General features: G+C 37.6%; 1 protein-coding gene across 8 annotated transcripts in view; it reads left to right on the top strand.

Moving 5' to 3' along the window:
* SYT16 (synaptotagmin 16) overlaps window positions 1-22,645 on the top strand; it is a 253,687-nt gene that overhangs the window by 128,871 nt on the left and 102,171 nt on the right. For 5 of the 8 annotated variants that reach the window (XM_079125823.1, XM_079125826.1, XM_079125824.1 and 2 more), the window contains one exon: window positions 10,165-10,824. The exons of 2 other annotated variants lie outside the window; for them this stretch is intronic. In XM_079125823.1, coding sequence (XP_078981949.1) covers window positions 10,308-10,824 — 517 coding nt within the window. In that variant the 5' untranslated portion in view covers window positions 10,165-10,307. Of the gene's footprint in view, window positions 1-6,740; window positions 7,868-9,478; window positions 9,592-10,164; window positions 10,825-22,645 lie in introns of those variants that run through there. One more of the 8 variants, XM_079125825.1, reaches the window with a different exon arrangement.

Here is a 22,645-nt window from a genome sequence, read left to right as displayed (position 1 = left end):
GTAACAGAAGAATGCAGAGGTATTTTCTCAGCAAGCAGGATTCTGTATCTTTCAATGAGAAATTGTAAGGATTGAAAGAAAAAGAGAGGAGAAAAACAACAGACAGGCATTGTTGGCTTAAAATAGAACGTAACTAGCATTTTGGTATAACCGAATACATGCAATCTGTATAAACTATATATAATGCTATAAAATAGGTCATGCACGTATGTGGAATTAGTTAAGAAACATTTGGCTCACAATCATGCCTAGAAAACAGTGCTTCCCAGTTCTTATGTAAAATTCTCTGCCAGCAGGAAGGGAAATATAAAAGCAGTGTTTTCAATGTGAGGCCACCTTGGCTGAGCAGATCTGAGAGACATCATGTACCACTCACCTAACAGACTTATGTTCATAACCACAAAGATCCCATTACAGCTGCTGCTTTTGATGGGATCTCAGGGGAATCTGATTATTAATGTTTACTAGACACAGAAGCATTGACATTGTCATCTTATTAGCATTCCTATTCCAAAAGCCCAGTCATCGAGGACCCCGGGAGACCTTGCTTTGATAACTGCTAATGAAGAAGCTAAAATGCAGAGTAATAGTCATTTTAGTAATGAACAATTTTACTACCTGCTTAGTTTGAAGCCTGTGGAAACAGATGAAAGGAAAACATAAAGAAAAATATCAAATATTTCTTAGCATTGATTTAGAGGTCCAATTTAAGAGTATTGATGAATTCATTCATTCATAGACAGTTCGGGGCTATTATAAACAAGAATGTGAGACTGCGTTCTAGGACCAGCCAGAAACATGTTTGATGGAGTAGTAATTTGTGATGGAATTGTTTTCTGCCTAGACATGAAAATTTCATTAGATGAAAATTCATATTTCCCTCATCACAAACCTAGTGGGAGCCAGATTAAAACCTGTTGTGTAATTATGGGTCATATGGTATTTTTCAGAGACAGACTAAGATCCTCCTTTAGAATGTTATCTGCAGGGAATATTGACAACTTACCCAGAACAGTTCTGTTATTTGCCAGGTGATGGGATGGAAGCTCAAAGAATTAAGCATCTTTCTCAAGGTCAATGGACTTTTATTTTATTTATTTACATGCAGTGCTGAGAATCGAATTCAGTGACTTACACATGCTAGGCAAGCGCTCTAACACTGAGCCACAACCCCAGCCCCTTTCCCAAGGTCATAGCTAATTGTGGGGTGTAGAACTGGCCCTCGGTGACTCATCTGTTTAAGTGTTATTCCATTGTCTCTCCTAAACTCTTAGTGAAAAAAGATTTAGAGTAACTGTAATGGGAGGGATTTGAGAAGGTCAAAGACCAACTTTTAAAATATTGTACCAAATTTTATATGAAATGTAAAGTTTACTTCTATATTTTCTAGTAAAAGAAAACAAAGACAAACTATTGCTGAATAAACAAGATGATAGTAATAGAAACAAAATATCAAAAAATATTTCAGGGGGCTATTTATGTTATAGTTACTCTAATATTTTTCTGACAAAAAACTTATAAATATGAAATGTATGTTGTTTCAAGTAACAACATAAAAAGCTATAGAAACATGCAAAATGTGTCAAAATGTTACATCGCAGGAGTGGTAAAATATATATGTGTGTATAGAGGCATGTATTCAAAACTATTGCCTATATGGTTTTAGTCACTCTATTAGATGCAGAAATTATACAGCTAATTGATCTCACGGAACATCTAGTTTAGTGAATAAGATAGATGTTAAATGAAATAATTATATAATACAGTCATCAGTAAGCTACAATTATAATATTTGCCAATAAGAATGAATAAGAGGTGTTATGAGAGAATATTTCAGGGCGATACAGCTTATTTAACCTGGGTTAAGGGGGGTGTACTGTGAGGCAGAGCATTTTGAAAAGTGAATTGTGAATCGAGACTTGAATGGGTGATGTTGGGGTATGGGTTGGGGAATCTGGAGGGAGGAGAGCGTTCTCAGCCCATGAGAGGAGCCTGATGATATAAGAAGATGAAGGGAAGAGGAAAGAATCTGAAGCAGAGAGAGCAAATGGGAGTAAGACAAGACTGACCCATGCATTACTTTAGAAGCCCTGTTGATATTTTTTGGGGGTGGGGTACTTTAATCAACAGGTATATTTTAAAACTACAGTCATTAACACATATTAAATGTACACCTTGGTGTGCTTCACTCTAATATTTCCATACATATATATATTGTGCATTGGCGATGGGTAGAATCCAAAGAACAATGGGTCGTTTTAAAACTAATGCAAATTAAAACAACTCTAAGATTTCATCTTACTCCAATTAGAATGGCTATTATCAAGAACGCAAACAATAATAGATGTTGTCATGGATGTGGGGAAAAAGGCACACTTGTACATTGCTGGTGGAGTTGCAAATTGGTGCAGCCATTCTGAAAAGCAGTGTGGAGAATTCTCAGAAAACTTGGAATGGACCCACCTTTTGATCCAGTTATCTCACTCCTCGGTTTATACCCAAAGGACTTAATATTAGCATACTACAGTAACACAGCCACATCAATGTTTATAGCAGCTCAATTCACAATAGCTAGATTGTGGAACCAACATAGATGCCCTTCAACAGATGAATGGGTAAAGAAACTGTGGTATATGTACACAATGGAATATTATTCAGTCATAAAGAAGAATAATATTATGGCATTTGCAGATAAATGGATGGAATTGGAGAATATCATGCTAAGTGAAATAAGCCAATCCCCCAAAACCAAAGGCTGAATGTTTTCCCTGATAAGTGGATGATGATATATAGTGGGGGTGGGGGAGTACAGGGTGAGGGAAGAATGGAGGAATTTTAGATTATGTAGAGGGAAATGAGAGGGAGGTAGGGTAGGAAAAATGGTGGAATGAGACAGACATCATTACCCTATGTACATGTATGATTACACAAATGGTATGAAACTACATCATGCGCAGTCATAGAAATGAAAAGATATACCCCATTTGTATACAACGAATCAAAATGCAGTCTGTAAAAATAAAAAAAAAATAAAAAAAAAAACCCAATTAGATAAACATATATCTTAGAAAGACCACTGAGGTCATTCTGGGAAAACCAGGTTAAAGGGAATGTAGGGCACTTAAGAGGCGGTGGAAGTGCAGGAGGGAGGAGTAATGGTGCTTTGAACTCAAGTGTTACCTGTGTAGGGGCAAAAGGCCAATAGATTCAAGAATTACTTAGATGGAAGAATGGATAGGTCTTGGTGATAAATTCTAGATAAAGAAGGGATTGTCAAAGATAATTTTTAGACTCCTAAATATTGTGATTATAGCCATGCAAATACAGGGATGTGTAATAGAAGAAATGTACAAAAAGAATTGAATTAAGCTATAGGAATTGTGAGTGAATTTTTTTCCCTATTTTTTTTCTTTTTTTTAACCACATTTTTATAGACTGATATTCTTCTATAATTAATAAAAACTTTAACAAACACTGAATGATTGCTGACATTTAGAGTATGGCTTAATCTATCTCAAGAGAGCTGCAATTACCTTGGTACCCTAATTTCCCCCTTGTTTTTGAGCCTACTGTATTTTCAAGTGATACAAATGTTTCTCTCTCTTCTCTTGGGGCAAAAATCAGCAGTCTGGCATATTTTCTCATCTGGGAGTAATTCCTGTTAATTGTACCTGTGTTTTACTTTCCCCGATTTCATTGCATTACCTCCTAATTATGTTGCTTTGTATTGTGGATGTTATTTGAGCTTTTAGAATCTCCTTTATTGGGAGACAGTTGATATGTGCCAGTGGTCTTGGGACATAGGTGCCTTCTTGTAGGGAGTCCAGGGTGATCATTTTAGCTAGGATTTACCTTTAAAAGGTAAATGTTAATTAAATAGAATTCATTCTTTAGTTCTCTTTAAGCATTTTATTACGTGAGTCCGAAAATGGGTTTCTGTTTAAGAGCAGTGACAGTCTCTTAAGAAAGTTGGGTTATTAAAGTCGTGTCAAATAGTCCCTCTGGAAACACTGAGGACCTTATGTGTTTATATTATAACTGCTGGATATTTGCAGAGCACATTTAAATCTCTGCCTTGAATGTAACAGATACTCAAAAATACTCAGTGGGCTTATGAAACCTGAAGAATATTTAAAAGGTGTTATTGCTATAATCACATAAACAATTTAAAACTTTTGTTGAGCCAGTCCTCGTCTGTTTGAGATTGTCATGCTCAAACACAAAGCTGTTAGGTAGAGTTTAAAATAAACCAATGCATATATTTACAATATATATTATATATTAATATGTCTTATTTGGCCTAAGCAAGGGATTAAAATATTTTTACTTTATTAAACTTTTTTCTTGAACAGTGATTGCATCCATAAGTTTTTAAAAGATTTTTGTTAAGTGAAGTGGGCTGTTATGGTGTAGCAGAAACAGAATGAGAAAAAAACTCCCAAGTCAGACAGACCTTTATCTGAACTCAACAATCACTACTTATTAGGAAAATTGCTCTACCTTTTTAATTTCTTGTGTCTTCACTGTCGTATTAGCATTTTGGGGGTGGAGTTAAAGCAACAATCTGAAATTTAACGAAGTAGAATTGGAATACCAGTTCCAATCTTTATGGTAGATAAAAACCTTGGGGCAAATCTCTTACCCTTCCCAGGCCTCCATTTTTCATCTGTAATGTGGGAAAACTGTTATGTTTCATAAAAAGTGTTTATTTATATAAATTGTCAGAAAGTATTGTATACTGTAAAGTGTCTGGCAAATGTTAGATGCACTTATCCTGTCATTTTTATGAGATGTTAGAATATCAGAAAAGATTACAAGGGTTTGACATATTTTTGCCCCTTAAAATGTCACAAATTTTGACTTAATAATGAATAACTTATGTTGAATGATTTACACACTGGGGTCTGTTCTAGGAACTTTAAAAACATTGCATTATCCTGGAGTGGTGGCATATGTCTGTAATCCCACCTACTTAGGAGGCTGAGGCAAGAGGACTGCAAATTCAAATCCAGCCTCAGCAACTAAACAAGACCCTGTCTCAAATTGAAAAGGACTAAGGATGTGGTTAAACATCCCTAGATTCCATCCCTGGTACCAAAACAATACCAAAACCAAAAAAACACTGTAGCATGATTTAATGTCCTTGTTGAATTGGAGATGGGGAGTTTTTATTCTACCTTGTGGATGTGAATGTTTGGGTGCACGGAGGCAATGTGGAGTAACTCAGGGACAGATTCAAGGCAGCCTTGTTTTTTGTGATTCCAAGGCTATTGTTCTTTCTTCCCTTCACACTCTCATTCTCCTCAGTGTCTACTGATGAACATGTATTTCCATTGTAGGGCAGTTTCTCATTTTGCTTTGCATTCATCGCTCTCCTGAAGTCCAATGGTAAAAGGTCTGTAGGGTTGCCCAAGGCCCAACCATGACAGTGTGGCTGTAGTGTATCCATATTGTTGCCATAAAGAGTCCCCAGTGGTCCATTTAAAAAAAAAAATTGTTAAGATGTCAACATTTACAACACACGTTGGACAAATGCTACAGAAGATATTTCATCTCAATGGCACATTTTCCTACTCTACCCACATAACAAATTTGCTCTTAGCAGAAAACACCTGAAACTTTTGAATCATGTTGAAGATGGATTGCAGCCCATTTCATAGTTCTTATTTTGAGTCCATGAATTATTCATCTTCCCAAACCTTATTATTCATTCTAGGTAATGCAAAATGACTTTTTCCAAAAAAACAGATAATGATAGACTTAATTAGCTTCATGACCACTCTAGTAAGTCAATAATAAATACCCAACACTTCATAGATGACAAAAGGAAGTTAACTTACAGCTGTGAGAAGACATTTGAAATAAACCTAGCGTTCTTGACTTTTACTTATGACTGTCCTATGCATTGAGGAAAAGAGGGAAAAGAGATTATCCAAGGTGATTTTCTCCTTCAGAAAATGTCAAACATCAATACACTTCAGGAGACGAACTTGTATGCAATTTTGGCTTAGAATTTGGTTACCTGGGAACTATATTATTGGAAACATTTTCTCCTCCCTCAGAATTTTTCTCTCTGTAGGAGCGTAATATCCTTTAAAGATCACACTGTCATATAGGCTTCCACCAAAAACAATGTAGATTTTTAAGACATAGCTTCTAGAAGCTGGCTGTTTTTTCTCAGGTCATTACACACATACTCTCTCTCTGTAAGCAGTTGTCATCAGGTAGAAAATGGGGCCAGAAAGATTTAACTGACAGACTTTATAAGACTGTGAGCATTATTATTTTGGACATGGTTCACTTCTCTGTTCACAATTATATTCAGTGAGAATGATGAGACTATGGCTCAGGAATTTGATAGTTTGTCCCCTATAGAAACATAGCTCTTTAATGTTTTCTGCTTAGTCATTTCCTATGTTTAAAATGTTCTTAATTCAATTAAACACTGCACAAATTAAAATAGACTCTAATAACAAGATTTTTTAAAAATGTAGCTCCTAAGAATATATTGATGAATTTCCTTTCATCTTGATCAAGTATCTCTCTTTCTTGGATTGCTAGTTTATCCTGAGTACTTTGATATGTCATAAACCTTCTCAGGTCATTTGTGATAGAAACTTGTGTCTTTCAACCTTGTTACTTTGTTTTAGACATCTTATAATAGTAAAGAGTCATGAACTATTTTAAGTCTAATAATGAGCTCTTTCAGCTATACGATCTTCAGTATATTTTTCTGTCTAATCCAGAAGTTTTAAAATTATTTCTTTTATATATATGAAACATCATGAATAAAATACATATTTTGAAAACATCAAATGCTAAATATCAACACAGTTTAGAAGCCACTTTGTTTTAGAAAGCCATTTTGTGAGAAAATCCCCCAAACCTAGGATCCTAGATATATATCTGTGTTGCTTTTGGTGTGTTCTCCCCATCAAGTTGAAGTTTACTTAGGCATAAAGGTATCTCCATGGTTACACTGCCAGCACTGAGCTCCTTTGATTTTAGGTTGATTAGGGATCATACAAAGGGTCCCCACTGTTGCTAACTTGGTAGTTTTTCAGGATCTAGTTCTAGGTGCTGTACCTTTTTGAGTATCTTGCAATACAACAACCAGAAACTTTTTCAATTATAATTGAAATTTGGTCTCTTTCAAATCATTCTGGGAACATCTGACATTTGTTATTACAAAAGAACAGAATCAGTCCCTGAAAAGGCAACCTTCTGTGGAATATCTCCAGGCTCAATATTACAGTGCTCTTTGGCTCACTTCACAAATTTTTGGGCAGAGAAATTTACACAGTTTACAGTTTCAGAGCAGAAAGCAACTGGTAGAGGTCATCTAGTGAGGGAACTATACTTCAAAAATGAATATCAATGAGAAAATCAGGGTTATTTTGTTTTAAACATTTTCATTAGCAACTTCATTCATTTATCCAGCAGGTTCAGAGTCCCTGCCCTACATGTGTCCTGGAGCTGTAAAGGATAAGAATAGTCCTAACATTTATGCACCCTCAGTCCATTAAAGAGTAAGCTTGACAAATATTTACCACATCATGTGAAACTTTAGATCATAAAGGTGCATTCAAAGCAGTCTGAGACCTCACCTTTGGTTGTAGATGAATAATTGACAGAGGAAGCAAGAGTTTCATTTAAAAAAAATGGGTAAATATTTACCAGGTAGGTTAGGAGAGAGGCCTAACAAACAGAAGTCAGGAAAGAGCACAGTCACTTTGGAAGGCACTGTGTGTTAGCATGACTGGCACAGAGGACTTTGATAGCAAGGAGAGTAAGGAAAGGCCGAGTGATAGTGGCCGAGTCATTGGGGTTAGCTGATACACATCTGGACATTCAGTTGGGACAAAAGGTAGAGCTTTGTGGGTTTCTCAGAGAGAACCTTCTAAGTCGTGGTGCCCCAGAGCATAGTAACTTATGCAACATGTTTGTGGGGAAAACAAACCCCCAAACTGTGGGCTGTGAAATGGAGTGGAACAAATGTTCTTTAAGACTCTTTAATGTTACTAAGCAGAATATTTATGTGTCAACAGTTCTAAGTAGGATTTATTGAATAATTCAGCAATTTTTTTTGGGGGGGGTGTGCATAACCTATGCTAGGCACTGCTTTATGCATGATTTTAAGTAGTATTTATTAATTTAATTACTGAGAATTTACTGTGCGTTCAGCACACTTCTAGGCATGGAGGATAAATTACAGAACAAAACAGGTGATCTCTGCCCTCCACAGAGCTTCCATTTCAGGGGAGAACAGTGGCAGGAAACCCAGTGGAAGGTCAGGATGGATGAACAGATGTAGGGGGTTGAATTGAGGCTGGGAAAGACTAGAGATGGAAAGAAGTGTAGTATCTGAAGGGACAGAGCCTGCCAGGAAGAGGATGACCACTGTACGTGAGGTAATGGAGGAGAATCTTAGACCGGAATCTAATAGAACTTGGAATGGAAGAGGAAGTGTCAGAGAGGGAAATTCACAAGCACCAGATGTTGAGTCTGGACTGTTGGATACCTGAAGCAAAGTGATGTACTGGACTTGAATGAGCCCAATTTGAGATTTTGGTGAGACATCTGAGTTTAGCTATTTCCTTATGTCAGTTTTTATGAAATTTTAGTGGGCAGACTCACCTGGGGAATGTGTTGAATAGGGTTCAGGCCAGGCCCGATTCCTCTGACCATCCTGGGCCTTTGTGTTCTTTAGTAGCAAAACATATGAGTCTGACCCACCAAATTCTGGAACCACTGGTTTGAATAACCAGAGATAAAAATAAGGACGAAGGATCAAGATAATGACTGGAGGTATATATTTTGAAGTTTTAAAAGGTATTAATTAAAACTTCAGGATGGGCCAACCCTCCCAGCTGGTGAGTATAAATGGGAAGAAGACCTGGGACAAGGAGTGGCTGCAAATAGGTAATTGATGGGAAGGCAAGAAAGAACCTGACTCATTCAGCATAAGGGGAAATACAGAGTTCATTTTTCCTTTTACTGAAACATGGGCTCTAGGAAGACAGAGGCCTCAGGGTTACCTTATACCTGGCATTGTGCCCAGCACTTAATAGGTATTTAATCAATGTTTGCCTATTCTATGAATCAATGCATTCATGAATAGCTAACAAGACATTTTGGGGAGAACGTAAGCATTCATTATCGAATGCAGTTGCCTGAGATCAAGAGGACTGAAACCTAACAGCTTGTTAGCAGATAGAGTCAGTCTGAAGGAAGTTCTTGCTATAAAAATAAATGAGGTAACTAATTTTAAGCACAGAGTTTAGGTTCTGTGGTCATTAATGATTTTCATCCTATCTTTAATAGCAATAAGATACACATATATAATGCATGCACATATACGTATATATGGTTGTATATACATGTATAGGTTTGTATACATACAAAAATATAGATATTTGCTCTATGGTCATTGTAGTGTGCTGTTGTTTTGTTGATATTCCATTCCTGCTTCCTTCAGACTATGAACCTTGTGAGATAAATTGTATTTCTGAAGTCTTACAAGTTGTGGAGGGTTACCCTTGGGAGGTTGGAACATAGACAAAGGCAGAAGACACCAGAAACATGTCTTCAGTAAGCTGGGTGATCCATTTGCCACCCTCAGTTTTGCAGTGATTGCATCTAAGAATAGATGTAATTTCTAGAGATTGCATAAAAATGTAAAGTCTTATTTTAAGATTTGCTTAAAGCTCTTTAATTCCAGAAACACATTTCCTTTGAAAGAATAAACCTTTGTGTCACAAAGCAGAGATGCCTGTTAGTCAGCTTTCTGGGTTCTGCAGGTTTGTAGATGAAACATCCAACTTTTCTTGTATTTTGCAATGCCATGCCCAGCTGGCTCTTGATAAAGATTCATTTATCCTTTTTACATTGACAAGCATGGTCTATATGAGATAAACTTCTCTCAGCTCCCCTGAATAGAACCCATTACTGCCAATGGAATTTTTTGCACATGACTGTGGAGGTGAATAGGCATGGATACAATCTACATTTAGACTTTCACAGTTATTTTATTTATCTGTTGTGAGATTTCAACAATGATCTTTCTTTGTTCCCAAATGCTGTTTGACATTGATTGTAGGTATTTGGTGATGGGTCTGAGGTTGTAACTTTAACAGGTGTAAGTATTTCTTTCCTCTGTTTCAGCTGAGAAGTTTTGAGAGTGAACTATTCACAGCCATTAAGAGACCTCCAATTTAATTTCTCATCATGCTTATTCTGTAGTTCATATTAAGTCCAGAGTACTGAGAACGGAAAGAGTGGACTCTCTAGACATCAGATAGTTGGCCATGGTATTGACCATGGCATCTCAGGATTCCCAGAACATCTTCCAGTCTTTCTCTTCTTGGATATCCCGGGTTTATGAAGCTCTCCAGCAAGCAGGGGAAACGTTATCAGCTCCACTGGTTAATTTAAGCCAACAAGACTCTAAATTGAGTGACAAGCTAGACCAGGACTTAGATGATATTCAGATTCAGGAGACTTACTTTGAAGATGAAGAACAAGACAATAATTGGAGCCAAGAAGATGCAAATGACTTGTTTCTTGAAGAGGATCAGTGTTGTAATACTGATTTGCAGGACTCTATCCAAACTTCAAGTCCCAGACTTAGCCAACATGCAAAGGACTCATGTTCCATAATATTCCAGTGGCCCGTTCAGACCCTGAATGACCCAAAGGCCCCACATGGGCTTTCTTCTATTGCTGAGGAAGAGCATCACCTTGCAAAGCAAAGATGGGGCCTTCAACACAGCTCTGACAGCCAGCTTCCTGGCACTTTAGAAAAAGTTAATGGAAAAAAGCAAGGTAAGCTAGCCAGTATCATTTTCTCTGAATTCTTCCAAAGGGCTTTTCTACTTACTTCATTTTGGCTGGTTTTTAGTTATATTGATTTTATTTTTCTCTCTCTTATGCCTTACCTTATACTGGCTTCTGATTGAGAGATACAATCTGTAAGAATACTTTGAGTACATAAAACTTTGGAAGATCCATTTTGTGAGCTCCATGTTGCAAAACAATAGTTCTGAGCAATTGAAATGCTTAAAATGAATCCATGGATTTCATTTGAGAAGCCCCTTGTGCACATGTCATGTTTTTAAAAATATCTTTTAAAATGTTCTTTTTTTTCCCTCTGGGTTAGGAATTTCTAGATGTTACTATATTATGCAGTGTGAAATCCTGTGCAAAAAGCCATACTTATTGCAGAATTTTTAGTTGATAACACTCCAAGAACACTTCTCACAGTGTTTCATTGAGATGTGATGTGAGATGACAGTAGATAGAAAATCTTTGAAATAGGAATAGCTTCATTTTCTTTCAGCCTTGCACGATAAGGACACATTTAATAAAAGCTGCCTATGAAGCTTCATGCTGTCAGAGCTGAGCACATATTGGGCCTTCAATAAATGCATAATGAATATGATAACATTATAATTAACTCTGTGAAAGTAGCTGTCCTCAATTCCAGCATGAATTTCTTACGCTTCTAATACTCAAAGTAAGGGCATTCCACTTGGTTAAGGACAGAAGCAATGATATGCTTCAAGTCCCAGACTTAGCCAACATCCAAAGGACTCATGCAGTCCTTTGGGATTGGGATGTGTTTATAACGTGTATCTCACATAGATTAGTAGGTCATTAATGGTTTATACAGAATCCTTAATTTATTTCTTGTTGGAGGGAGCAGACTTTTCAAGGATGCCTCCTAGTCTCTTCATCCATCTTCAGTGTTTACTCCTATCTTTATCTTTGTAGAACAGTATTTTGTTATACAAAGAAGGATAATTTCATACTCCTCTTATAATGCTTTCTTGATACCTGTTTTAGTCAGCTTTTTCACTGCTGTAACTAAAGGACCCAGCCAGAAGAACTGCAGAGGAGGATAAGTTTATTTGAGGGTTCATGGTTTCAGAGGTCTCAATCTATAGACAGTAGGCTCCATTCCCTGGGGCTCCAGGTGAGGCAGAGGGAGCAGCTCACATGATGATCAGACAGCAGAGAGAGAGGTCTCCATTTGCCAGATATCAATACATACCCCAAAGCCATGCCTCCAATTCCTACCTCTTCCAGCCACATCCTACCACTTCAGTTACCACTCAGTTAATCCCAGTCAGGGGATCAATTCACTGTTCGGGCTAAGACTCTTACAACCCAATCACTTCTCCTCTGAACCTTATTGCACTGTCTCACATGTGAGCTTTTGGGGACTACCTCATATCCAAACTGTTAACAATACCCTTACTCAGATTAAAGAGTGAAATCCTAGAATGAATTGGTAAAAATGAAGTAGTCTGATATTCTTTCTGAATCTAATAATCTAAAGTCATTGCACTTTTGAGTCTTTTTAAATTATCTGTAGATATCCATCTAGAAGTATTTGGGCCAGCAGACTTTCTTAGATTTGAATTGAATTTACATTCATATTTTCAAAAATTCTTATCCATGTTGAAATGTATTTTGAAATTAATGTGAATGTGACTCAAAAATAATTAACACAGGTTTTGTGAATTTTAATAATTGTAAAATCTAGTAGTGGTAAATCGACTTGTTCATTTGTCCATCCAGCAGGTATTTATTCACTAAATTGTAACCCTACGCAAGAACCTTGCCCTAGCTTTGTCTGTTGCTGTAGCTGGGAGCCTAGTGTTAGGCAGATAGTAGGACATCAGGTAAGGAATAATGACAAAGAAAGCTAACCATGCTAAAAGGTAGGTACTGCTGTGGTTCTCACTTTATAGTTGAGAAAAGAGACCCTTAGAAAGTTTGAAACAAGATTCACATTTAGGAAGCTGCAGTTTAGGCAGTCTGATTTTAGAATTTACATATAAACACACTCTTTTTTTCCTTTTAAAAACTATAATTTACATATTATTAAATCCATCTTTAGTGTACAGTTCTGTGATTTTTGACAAAAAGTCTTGTAACCAGTACCACAAAGAAGGTATAAAACAGTTTGATGAGCTCAAATTCTTCACCCATATCCTTCAGTAGTCAGTCTTTTTTTCCCTACCTCCAGCCCCTGGAGAATCTGGGATGCTTTTATCCCCATTATTTTTATCTTTTCCAGGACTTCATATAATGGAATTATGCAGTGCACAACTTAAAAATCTGACTTATTTCACGTATTATAATGCATATGAGATTCATCCATGTTATTGTGTGTTTTAGTAGCTTTCCCTTTTAAATGCTGTGTACTATTCCATTAAATAAATTTTGTTGATTGAATCATCCATTGAGGGATATTTGGGGATCTCCAGTTTTATGTCCTTTCTAAAATTAATATCTGTTTTTTCTTTTCCTTGATGATTACTTTGAATAGGGCCTCTATTATCACATTAATCAAGAATGGTAACTACTGTTATGTATATTTAAAAAGAACAAACAAAATTTAAAAAAGAGTGCTGATATTGGATATCCCTGCTTTGATCTTATACTTGGTGTAGAAGCTCACAGTCTTTCATAACTTAGTGGTTAGGTTTCTGTAGATGTTTGTTGTATGTTGAAGCTTCCTCCTATTACAGTTTGCTGAGAGTTTTTGATAAAAAAAGAATGTTGAATTCTGTTAAATATTGTTTTGCATTGATGGGGATGATCACGTGATTTTTCTTATTTAATATGTTGAAATGAATTGCATTGATTAATTTTTAATTGTGAACCAGTCTAGTATAGCTTGGATAAAATCCACTTGGTCTTGACATATTATTATTCTCATTTAATTCTGAAATTGTTTTTTTTTTTTGAGAATTTTTTCATCTATTTTCTATTGTTATCCTCAGTGCAATACAGGTTTTAAATTCTTCTGTTACAACATTGCATTTAGAGTGGAGGCCCGTTTGCTGCAGAGTTGTCAAAGGTGGCTCCGTCTTTAGCTGTTTCATCTTTGCCTGTGTCTCAGGAAGGCTTTCTGGTTTTGTGCTTTACTTTTTCCCAGGAGGATCCTGCTGTTACTTGTTACTTATTGTTCGATAGTATGATGTGGTTGGGCTAGAGGTTGTGTTTTCTGCTGTTCTGGGCAGCCTCAGCCTTAGGTAAGTGCTGTGATCTTGTGTCTTGGGATTAGGGCCTTCTCAGTAAGACTGCCCTCCCCTATAGGTAGAGGATCTTTGAGGGTCTGATCCTCAGGACTTCTTTCTCCCCCTTCATCAGCAGAAATTATCATTGTGTTCTACTTAACCACCTTAATATTTCTTTGCCTGTGATCTGAGGACAACAGGATTTGCTGCCCTTTCCCAACTGACTGAAAGCTTTTGTTCCATAGTGAAAATATAAGAGAAGAATCTTGGTGGCACTCTTCCTTTTCCTACAGTACATTGTTTTTCCTCCCCATGACTAAACGATGAGAATAGCTTCCTCCACTCTGGTCCTGCCCCCAGTCATCTTGTGAACTCCTGGTGAGTTCTGTGAAGAAGCGCTTCTAAGTAGCTTTGAATTTCCCTTGAGTATGTTTGTTGTTCCCATGGGTTATTAGACCACTAGAAATTACCTGAAAATATGAGCTTAAGTTTTCTTAGGAGCTTGTATGAATCCAGTGTCTGTCTGAGTAAGCAATACTTGTGTCCTTTCTCCTTCTGAAAACAGTTATGTCTTCTTAACTTTTGGATTATTTGGTTGCTTTATGGCCTTGTATCTCCAACTGTTTTAAGCAAGTGTGTCATTTTACAAATAACCTGGATTTTGCTGTTGTTTAAAGAGGAGGTGAATTATTTCCAATTTTCTATATCTCAAGTGGAAGCTGGAATTTAGAACGTACATGCTTTTACACTTTAAAATGGAATTGAATTGAGTTGGACATTCTTATTAAATTAGGTAGAATATTTGGACTGAGAGATAAATGAATAAATAAGATATTGACATTCCATTAAAGAGCTCTGTAATGCATAAGAGATACAAGTAGCTCATTCTATAAAAGCGTTTGTGGGAAGTTGCAATTAGTATCATTGGCAACTTTTGAGATAATTTTGCCAGAGGTGCCAGGTAAAGTTCCACAGAGCAGATGATATAGGAATGCACGCTGGGAGGATGAGTCAGAATGTAATAGATGACTAGAGGCAGAAAGACATTCCAGTGGGAGGAAACGGCAGGAATGCTGACATGTGGACAAGCTGACACTGAGGGATGTGCCATGAAGCCAGAGCTCAGGCTGCAGTTGAGAAGGTATTTGTTTTCTGTGTAAGAGTTTAGCCTTTATCCTATAAGCAGTTGGGAATCTCAAAAGTATTCTAATCAAGAGTGATACCAAAAAGCTCTGTTTTAGAAGAACAACTCTAGCTTCACTTTGGAAATTAAATTTAAGGGAAGAATATATGATTGGGAGCTAATAAAATAGCTTGTGAGAAGAAACCTGTGAAAGACAATATGAACACATAAAGCACGATAGCTGTCTTTATTTTTTCATCACTCCACCAAAAAGGTGTCTCAGGAGAAATACTTTGAAATGACTGGCATACAATAGCATGTCACCTGGTTACTGCAAGGTAGAGGTAGGTCCTGGTTCCCCTCTTAGCCTGCTTTATTATTTAATTTTTTTTTTTTTTTCACATTTGAGGAATCGTATGATTTTATGGATGAAAATTGTCCTCTTTCCCACCAATCTTTTAAGCTGGATACAAAAGGACCCTCCTCCGGGAAGGCACCCACGATCCCCAGCAGGAGGGATCACACCCCTCCCACCTCCTCGAGGCAGCAGCCACCTGAGCTTGGCTGTGTCCATCTTCACGGGGAGTGACCCTCTCGGGGCAGTGGCTGTGCCAAGTGTCTGTATCCCAGGCCGGACCCCAGACCTGTCCATGCTGTGAAGCCCTTAGCAGCTCCATGGACTGCGCGGCCTCCACCTGGAGTTTCTTAGGTGCTTCCAGAGACCCTTTTCCAATGTTAGCATTTCTTCATGGTAACTGTCCCACCACCAATAGGAAAATGCCTAATGACAAAAGGTTCTCTCTCTTTGCCCCAGGAATTTGGCAGGGCTCCATATTGGCTGCTTTTCCTCCTGGTTATGATTCAAGTGATTCAGCTTTATCATGTCTAATAATTTTTCATTGGATATTGGACTTAATGATAGTACATTGTTGGGAGTCTGGATTTTGTTGTCTTCTTTTAAAGTCTACTGAGTTTTGTTTGGGCATGTAGCTAAGTTATTGGAACATCAGTCTTGTCCTGTTGAGACTTGTTTTGGACTCTGGTAGGACAGGTCCAGGGTGGCCCTTACTCCAAGGCTGTGGAGTGGCCCTTCTAAGGACTTAAGCCAGAGCAAATGACAACCAAGGGGACCGGGGGTTTGGGTGTGATATTTTTATTAGTTGTTGATGGACCTTTATTTTATTTACTTATTTATGTGCAGTGCTGAGAATTGAACCCAGTGCCTCATGTATGCTAGGCGAGTGCTCTACCACTAACCACAAACCCAGCCCCTGCTTGACTCTTGAAGGTGTGTTCCTTATTAAAGGAGGGTTGGTTTTATATCCTCCCGTGGTTTCCACTGACTCCGAGGCAGGTGCAGCTTAATAGCCATGCTAGTGAAAGTCTCAGGTCTCTACTAGACCTCCCCAGACACCACCAGTGGGGTTGGAATGCCACACTCCTCATTTGGTCTCCGCTAACACTGCTGGGATGGGGGATGCTTATTATTGGCCATCCGGATGGAAATTATGGTTCCCACATTGGCCTTCTGCATCCCTAGGGAGGGTCCTGGGGACCTCATTCCAAATGGGTGAGGGTAGATATTGAGACTCCCTACGTAGTTTCTGTTGCCATGGGTGAGGGGCCATAGTGTTCTGTGCTCTTTGACTAGAGGAGAGCAGCTGCTGTATAAAAATGTTCCGCCTTGACAGGCTGCACCTTTCCTGAGGCCTTTTTATGTCTGTGTCCCTCGGTATTGGAGGCTGCCAGCTTCTTCAGCTCGAAGTCTGGGCTTCATGAGGTAAAGAGTCCAGGGAACTCACCACTGTGTTGTTCTTCAAGCATCAAGGTGCTAGCTGGTCCACCTTCCTTTCTACACCTTGCTATCATCTTTCCTTCATTTTATGTATGATGGGTAGAGTTTTTGGTTTTATAGAGGGCAATGGGGAAATGTCCATTTATTTTATCTTCCTAGAAATTAAAGTCTTTACCTTAGTTCTTAACAACATCATGACTTTAAATCCCATCTATTTCTTTCAATTTCACAGTGACAATAAAAGCAATAGAAAATGATGAAGGTGGCATGCATGTGGAGGGAGATATGGGGAGGGACATCTTTCGAGGCATTGTGTTATTGCCTCCCTTTATCAAATATGCACTGACCACCTGCCTCACACAGAACACTGTGGGAACTGACAAGTATACAGGAGAAAAGCCATAGGCCTCTCCCTCCAACTGTTCAAAAACTCGTATCATTTGTTTAATCTGTTCCAGAGGAAGCAACAATGTTTTTAATGCCCTGGCTCTTTGGTGGCAGTGGGAATTGGGATTGCAGCAAAGGCTTAGAATGAGACAGTCTCGTTGGCCCAGTTCACTCACAGCTTTATAGATGGAGGAGCATTACTAAGTTGCCTCTAGGGAGCTTCCATTTTTCTCTCTGTCCCTGATGTGAAATAGCCCACTAATTTACTCCAAATGCCTCATAGCCATTGAACAAAAGCTCTTGTTCCTCTCTTTCTTCAAAATATTTGAACACCCTGGGGGCCCTTATGAGACTAGGCTGTGTGACCGGACTCTCAGCTGTATGGATGTTAAAACACCTGTGGGGTTCTTATATTTAAAAAAAAATTTCAACTGCAAGTTAACAGTCTTAGAGAATCCTCATGTACTCATTTCCCTCCTTTATACCAAGGAGTAATGCAAGCCTTCTATGTGGATTGTCTCACAGTCTATTAAAGAGAGGTATTTGAAAATACATGAGGGAAAGGCAGCATTTTAATCAGTGATTTATGTGCACTTTTTAAAAAGCCTTGTCAAGCCTGCTTTTCCCATTTAATCTTGAATTCTTTTCATAATGTCGTATCTTGATTTTATGTTCCTTAATGTGCCATATTTTTCTCCACAATAGATTTTAAGCTAAATTGGCCCAAAACAAGAGGGATGCTGAATGCTTTTTGTAACCATGGAAACATTTCTGGGCACTTACTGAGGACCTGGTTGCCAATAGTAATGTAACAGAGAAAATAGATACACTTCATTTAGCAGTTGCTGATGATTAAGAGGCAGAGACTACTTATAGTGACAACCCAAGATAGGCTTTTTGGTTTAAAGACCCAAATCCAAAACACTGAATTCTCAGTAGAGAAGCAGCTATGACACCTTTGATATGTTATGGGAAGGAGTTCTAATTGCTTTTTAAAATCATCTTTGTTTTTAGTTTTTCACCTTAGACTTTTTATTTTTTTGAGACTGTGTTTTAACCACATATATTTGTTTCCAAGAAATATGCTCACTATTTCCTGAAATAGCCTGCTAATGGAATTAATGTGTTTCAAGTACATTGGCATATAGAACTTGAGAAACCATCTTTGGCTAGATGGAATGTATTTAAGAAGTAGAACAGCAGGTTTTGAAATTGGGTTGATACAATTTGACTTTTCAACCAGGTTACTATATAACGCTAATGTAACATGGAAAGGAAAACCCTACGGTGCTCTTAGTTGCTTTATAGATTTCAGGTATTTTGTTTTGTCGATATCATGGAATTGCTAGTGGTGTTTGAGACTGCATGGTTTGAGTCTCATGTTTGAGACTACAATATAATGCAGTTGATCCATAAATCATGCAGGCTTTTAAAATTTTCTATAGGTCATGTTACATTGTGGGAAATGCTGCTTCCTGCCTTTCATTCCTTTGCAAAACTAGGTCTTTGCTTTCCCATTGCATGAATGTTTAAGAGTGAGTCTATCCCTTGTTAAATTTATCTTCATTTATTAGTTTTGATTTGATAGCATTTGCCATCATGTTCCTTGGTTATTCAGAATTGTTCAGGGAAAAAGCTTTAATATTCTGATACAGTTTCAGAATCTGTTTTCTAAAAGCTTCATATACTTAATTTCTTTGATATTTTGATTGCATGCTCTGGAAAAGCAAGGTATTAAGAAATATGGAAAAGGCTGACATACATTTAGATCCTTGACATTTAAGGCAAGGATAGTCTTATTACCATTGTTACTGACTTTACAATTTTGTGTGCTTTTTTAGAGGAAATTTTAGGGATGTAGCAAAATTTTATATAGACAGAAATTAGATGATGTAATTTATGCAAATGATCAAGGTCTGGATTCAATGTTTACCTTAACTCCTGTGTTTTATTATGATAGAATACCGAGACATTTTAAAGGACAGGTTTAAAATGAGAAAATAAAGTCATTTTTATATTTTCCATTCCTGCCATCATTAGGAATGGATTAGAAGAATTAGGTAGTTATATTCTAAATAAGCTTAAATCCCATTTTAACAATTTCTTGGGGATAGGAAATTATTCTTTAATAATGGAATCACTTGACATTAGAAAAAGAAAAGCTCAGAACTTTTCCTTGCCCATGAGAAAGTAATATAGCTGGGGGTATCATTTCAATTATCCAGCCTAAAGGGGGGGGGGAAATGAGCCAGACAGGAACCACACACTTCATCAGACCTTTCTTTTCTTATTTATCTTGCTTCTTCTTGCTAAGGAGAATTTTTACCTGTGTTTTTGTGTGTTATTTATTTTTAAATACCTTGGAGGTATTATCCTCTTCTCCTCTTCCATGTCCTTTCTTTGTAAATCCCCTTTCTCTTTGCCTGGTACCCCTTTAAATCCATTCCTGAGGAGAGAGTCTTGTTTCTGAAAAGGAGTCTTACAATGGGAAGAGTTTCTGAAATGTGATTTAAGTTTTTCTTTGTCCTCCTGTTAATTATGCTGGGGGAGGTCTAGGTCATTGCTAATGGAGTTTTGAATGCCATTTACATTTCTTAGCTTTTAAGTTCATGAAATATTTCAAAAGCCTAGCAAAAATAGAGTAATATCACACACAGTCACAAATCTGCTATTTAACATTGTTAAATCTTAATATTTTTCCATATTTAATTCAAATTTATTTTAAAGAAGCCATCTAGGGCAGACAGAATTGAACTCCCCTGGGAAGTCTTCTTTGTTTTCTTTCTCTTCTCTACTCTCTAGGGGTAAATAAAATTTATTTTGGGGTTATGATTCTCATTGTGTTTTCATTCTTTTGCTTGTAAACCATTTGTATCTATAAACTACACAGAACATAATTCTGCATGTTGAAAAATTTAATACTAATTTATAAGATGAAACACTGTATTCTGCAACTTGTTTTTTTCTTGCCATTCAGTGTTATACCTTTGAGTTATGAAGATTTGATTGGTGTTAACTCTACATAGTATTGCACTGTATTAATAAACATCCCATTTGTTCATTCTTATTTTGATAAACATTTATCTCCAAATTTTTACTATTAGTAATAATTATGTAACATAACTATCCCTTTGAACATATATAATGGAGTTTGTTTATATGGAGTATATGAAGAAAGTTCTATTTCAAGTCCCTTTCTTAAACTAGGTCATTTCATCCCTGGTTGAGTTTCTTTTTATAAATTTCCTTCCCCTCCTCTGCTTTTACTTGAGATAGTTCAAATTGGTTCCTTCTCCCTGTAGCCAAAAGACTCACAATCAATAGTATATTTAAAGCATTTAAAGGAATTTAACTGCCAGAACTGTTCTATGTTTTCCATAGCAAATTTAAATAACTAATACATTACTAAGAACATAATACCAACTATTAGGGGGTTACAGGTTCCTTTTAAACTTTAATGAAAGTTATGAACCCACTTATCCAGAAAGATACACACAGGATATATAAAAAATATTATAATGAACTTTCATGGGCTCATGGATCTCCTAAAATTCATCTTAGGTTATAAGATTAGGCTTATTAAATCTAAGTTTATATGGGGAAACTAGTTATGATATATTCAGGAGTTGCTGTAGTTTGAATCTGGAATGTTGCCCAAAGGTAGAAGTGTTAAAAGCTTGTTCCCTTGCTTGGTTCTCTTGGGAGATAGTAGAGCTGGGACCCAATGGGAGGTTCTAGATCACCGATAGTGGGACCCAGCCCCTTTTCCTCTTTCTCTCTTTCTGATCCTCCATGAGATTTGTTCTGCCTGCTACATGCTTCTCACCATATCATTCCTCACTACAGGCCCAAAAGCACTGGGACTAGCCAACCATGAACTGAAGCCTCCAAAATTGTGATTCAAAATAAACTTTCCTCTTTGTAAGTTGATTATCCCACATGTTCATTCCAGTAACAGAAAGCTAATAAACATAGGAGTCAACCACTATACCATTTCATTTGCAGCTTGACTTTTCTCCTAAGGAAATAAAATGGGAGGAATGCATTAGGATCTGTGATCATTTTCTGTTACCTCTCTGCCACGTTCATTCTTCTATATCCTGCTTTGGATATTGGAGATAGAATTCTGCAAACTATAGTTTCCTTTGTGAAGGGGCATTCTCCTTTGTTGTGCCGAAAAAGAACAGTCAAGGGATATTGAAAGATAGAAGGAGAGAAGAGGGACCTCCTGTTGTACTCCTTGTCCCTATTCTGGCACCCCAGCACAGCCCTTCATGCTGCTATCAGTAGTTTAAGTGCTGGTCTCCAGCTTCTTTCAGTATTTCAGGGCTGAGGAAGCAGTCAAGGTTATCAAAAACTCTTAGAACTAAGAGATGAGGGGAGTCCCTACAGATATAAAGCAGGGACATCTGAGGAAGGGCATCACCTGGCTGCTGCTGATAGGTCAGGAGCTAGTCTTCAAATTCTTTCAGCATTCAAGACCCAACCTCATTGAAAACCCAGCACAGGTAACAGGGCAAGACAGCCAGTGTCCCCTTCTCAGATGTCTGAGGCCTTATCTTTGTGAAGTTCTTTTCTGTGTTCCAGAGGAAGTTTCTTTGGGGAAAAGAGAACAATTATGAAGCTGAAACTTTAGCATTATCTTCTCAATCTGTAACATCAGAGCCCATTTCAAACCTCAAGTAAGAATTTCAAGTTTTTCTGGGACTACCTAGTTTTCATTGTTTTGATCCTACAAAAAGCAGCTGCTACTAAGCCTGTGTACTGAAAGTTCATAAATTGTTTTCCAGCTGTTAGCTCTATAACAATAAGCAGTCACTCTTGTTGGAGTCTGCATTAGTCAGCTCTTAGTCATGAGACAAAATACCTGAGGAAAAAACAACTCACAGAAGGAAAGTTTGTTTGCTTTGGCTTACAGTTTCTGTCATTGCTTTGGACCTGAGATGAGGCAGAATATGAGGGAAAAAGAGTGTGGAAGAGGAAAGTGCCAGGAGACAGAAAGCAATCAGATAAGGAGCTGGGAACAAGATATACCCTTCCAGGGCACACCCCTAGTGACCCATTTCCTTCAACTGGGTCTCACCTCTTTCAGTTCCATCCCATCCCAGTAATTTTATCAAGTGTTCAAACTACTGACAGATTGATCCACTGAAAAGATTAGAGCCCTCATGATCTACTCACTTCTCAAAAGCCCACCTCTGAACCTTGCTGCACTGGGGACCACGCCTTCAACACATGAGCCTTGGGGGACACTTCAGAGCCAAACCACAACAGTCTCTGCTGGAGCAGTTTGTGCATGGGCCCTATTTC

The sequence above is a fragment of the Sciurus vulgaris genome (genome assembly GCF_902686455.1).
Source record: "Sciurus vulgaris genome assembly, chromosome: 2".
Lineage (NCBI taxonomy): Eukaryota > Metazoa > Chordata > Mammalia > Rodentia > Sciuridae > Sciurus > Sciurus vulgaris.
Note: the sequence above shows the minus strand (reverse complement) of the source record. Positions and strands in the feature narration are given on the sequence as shown.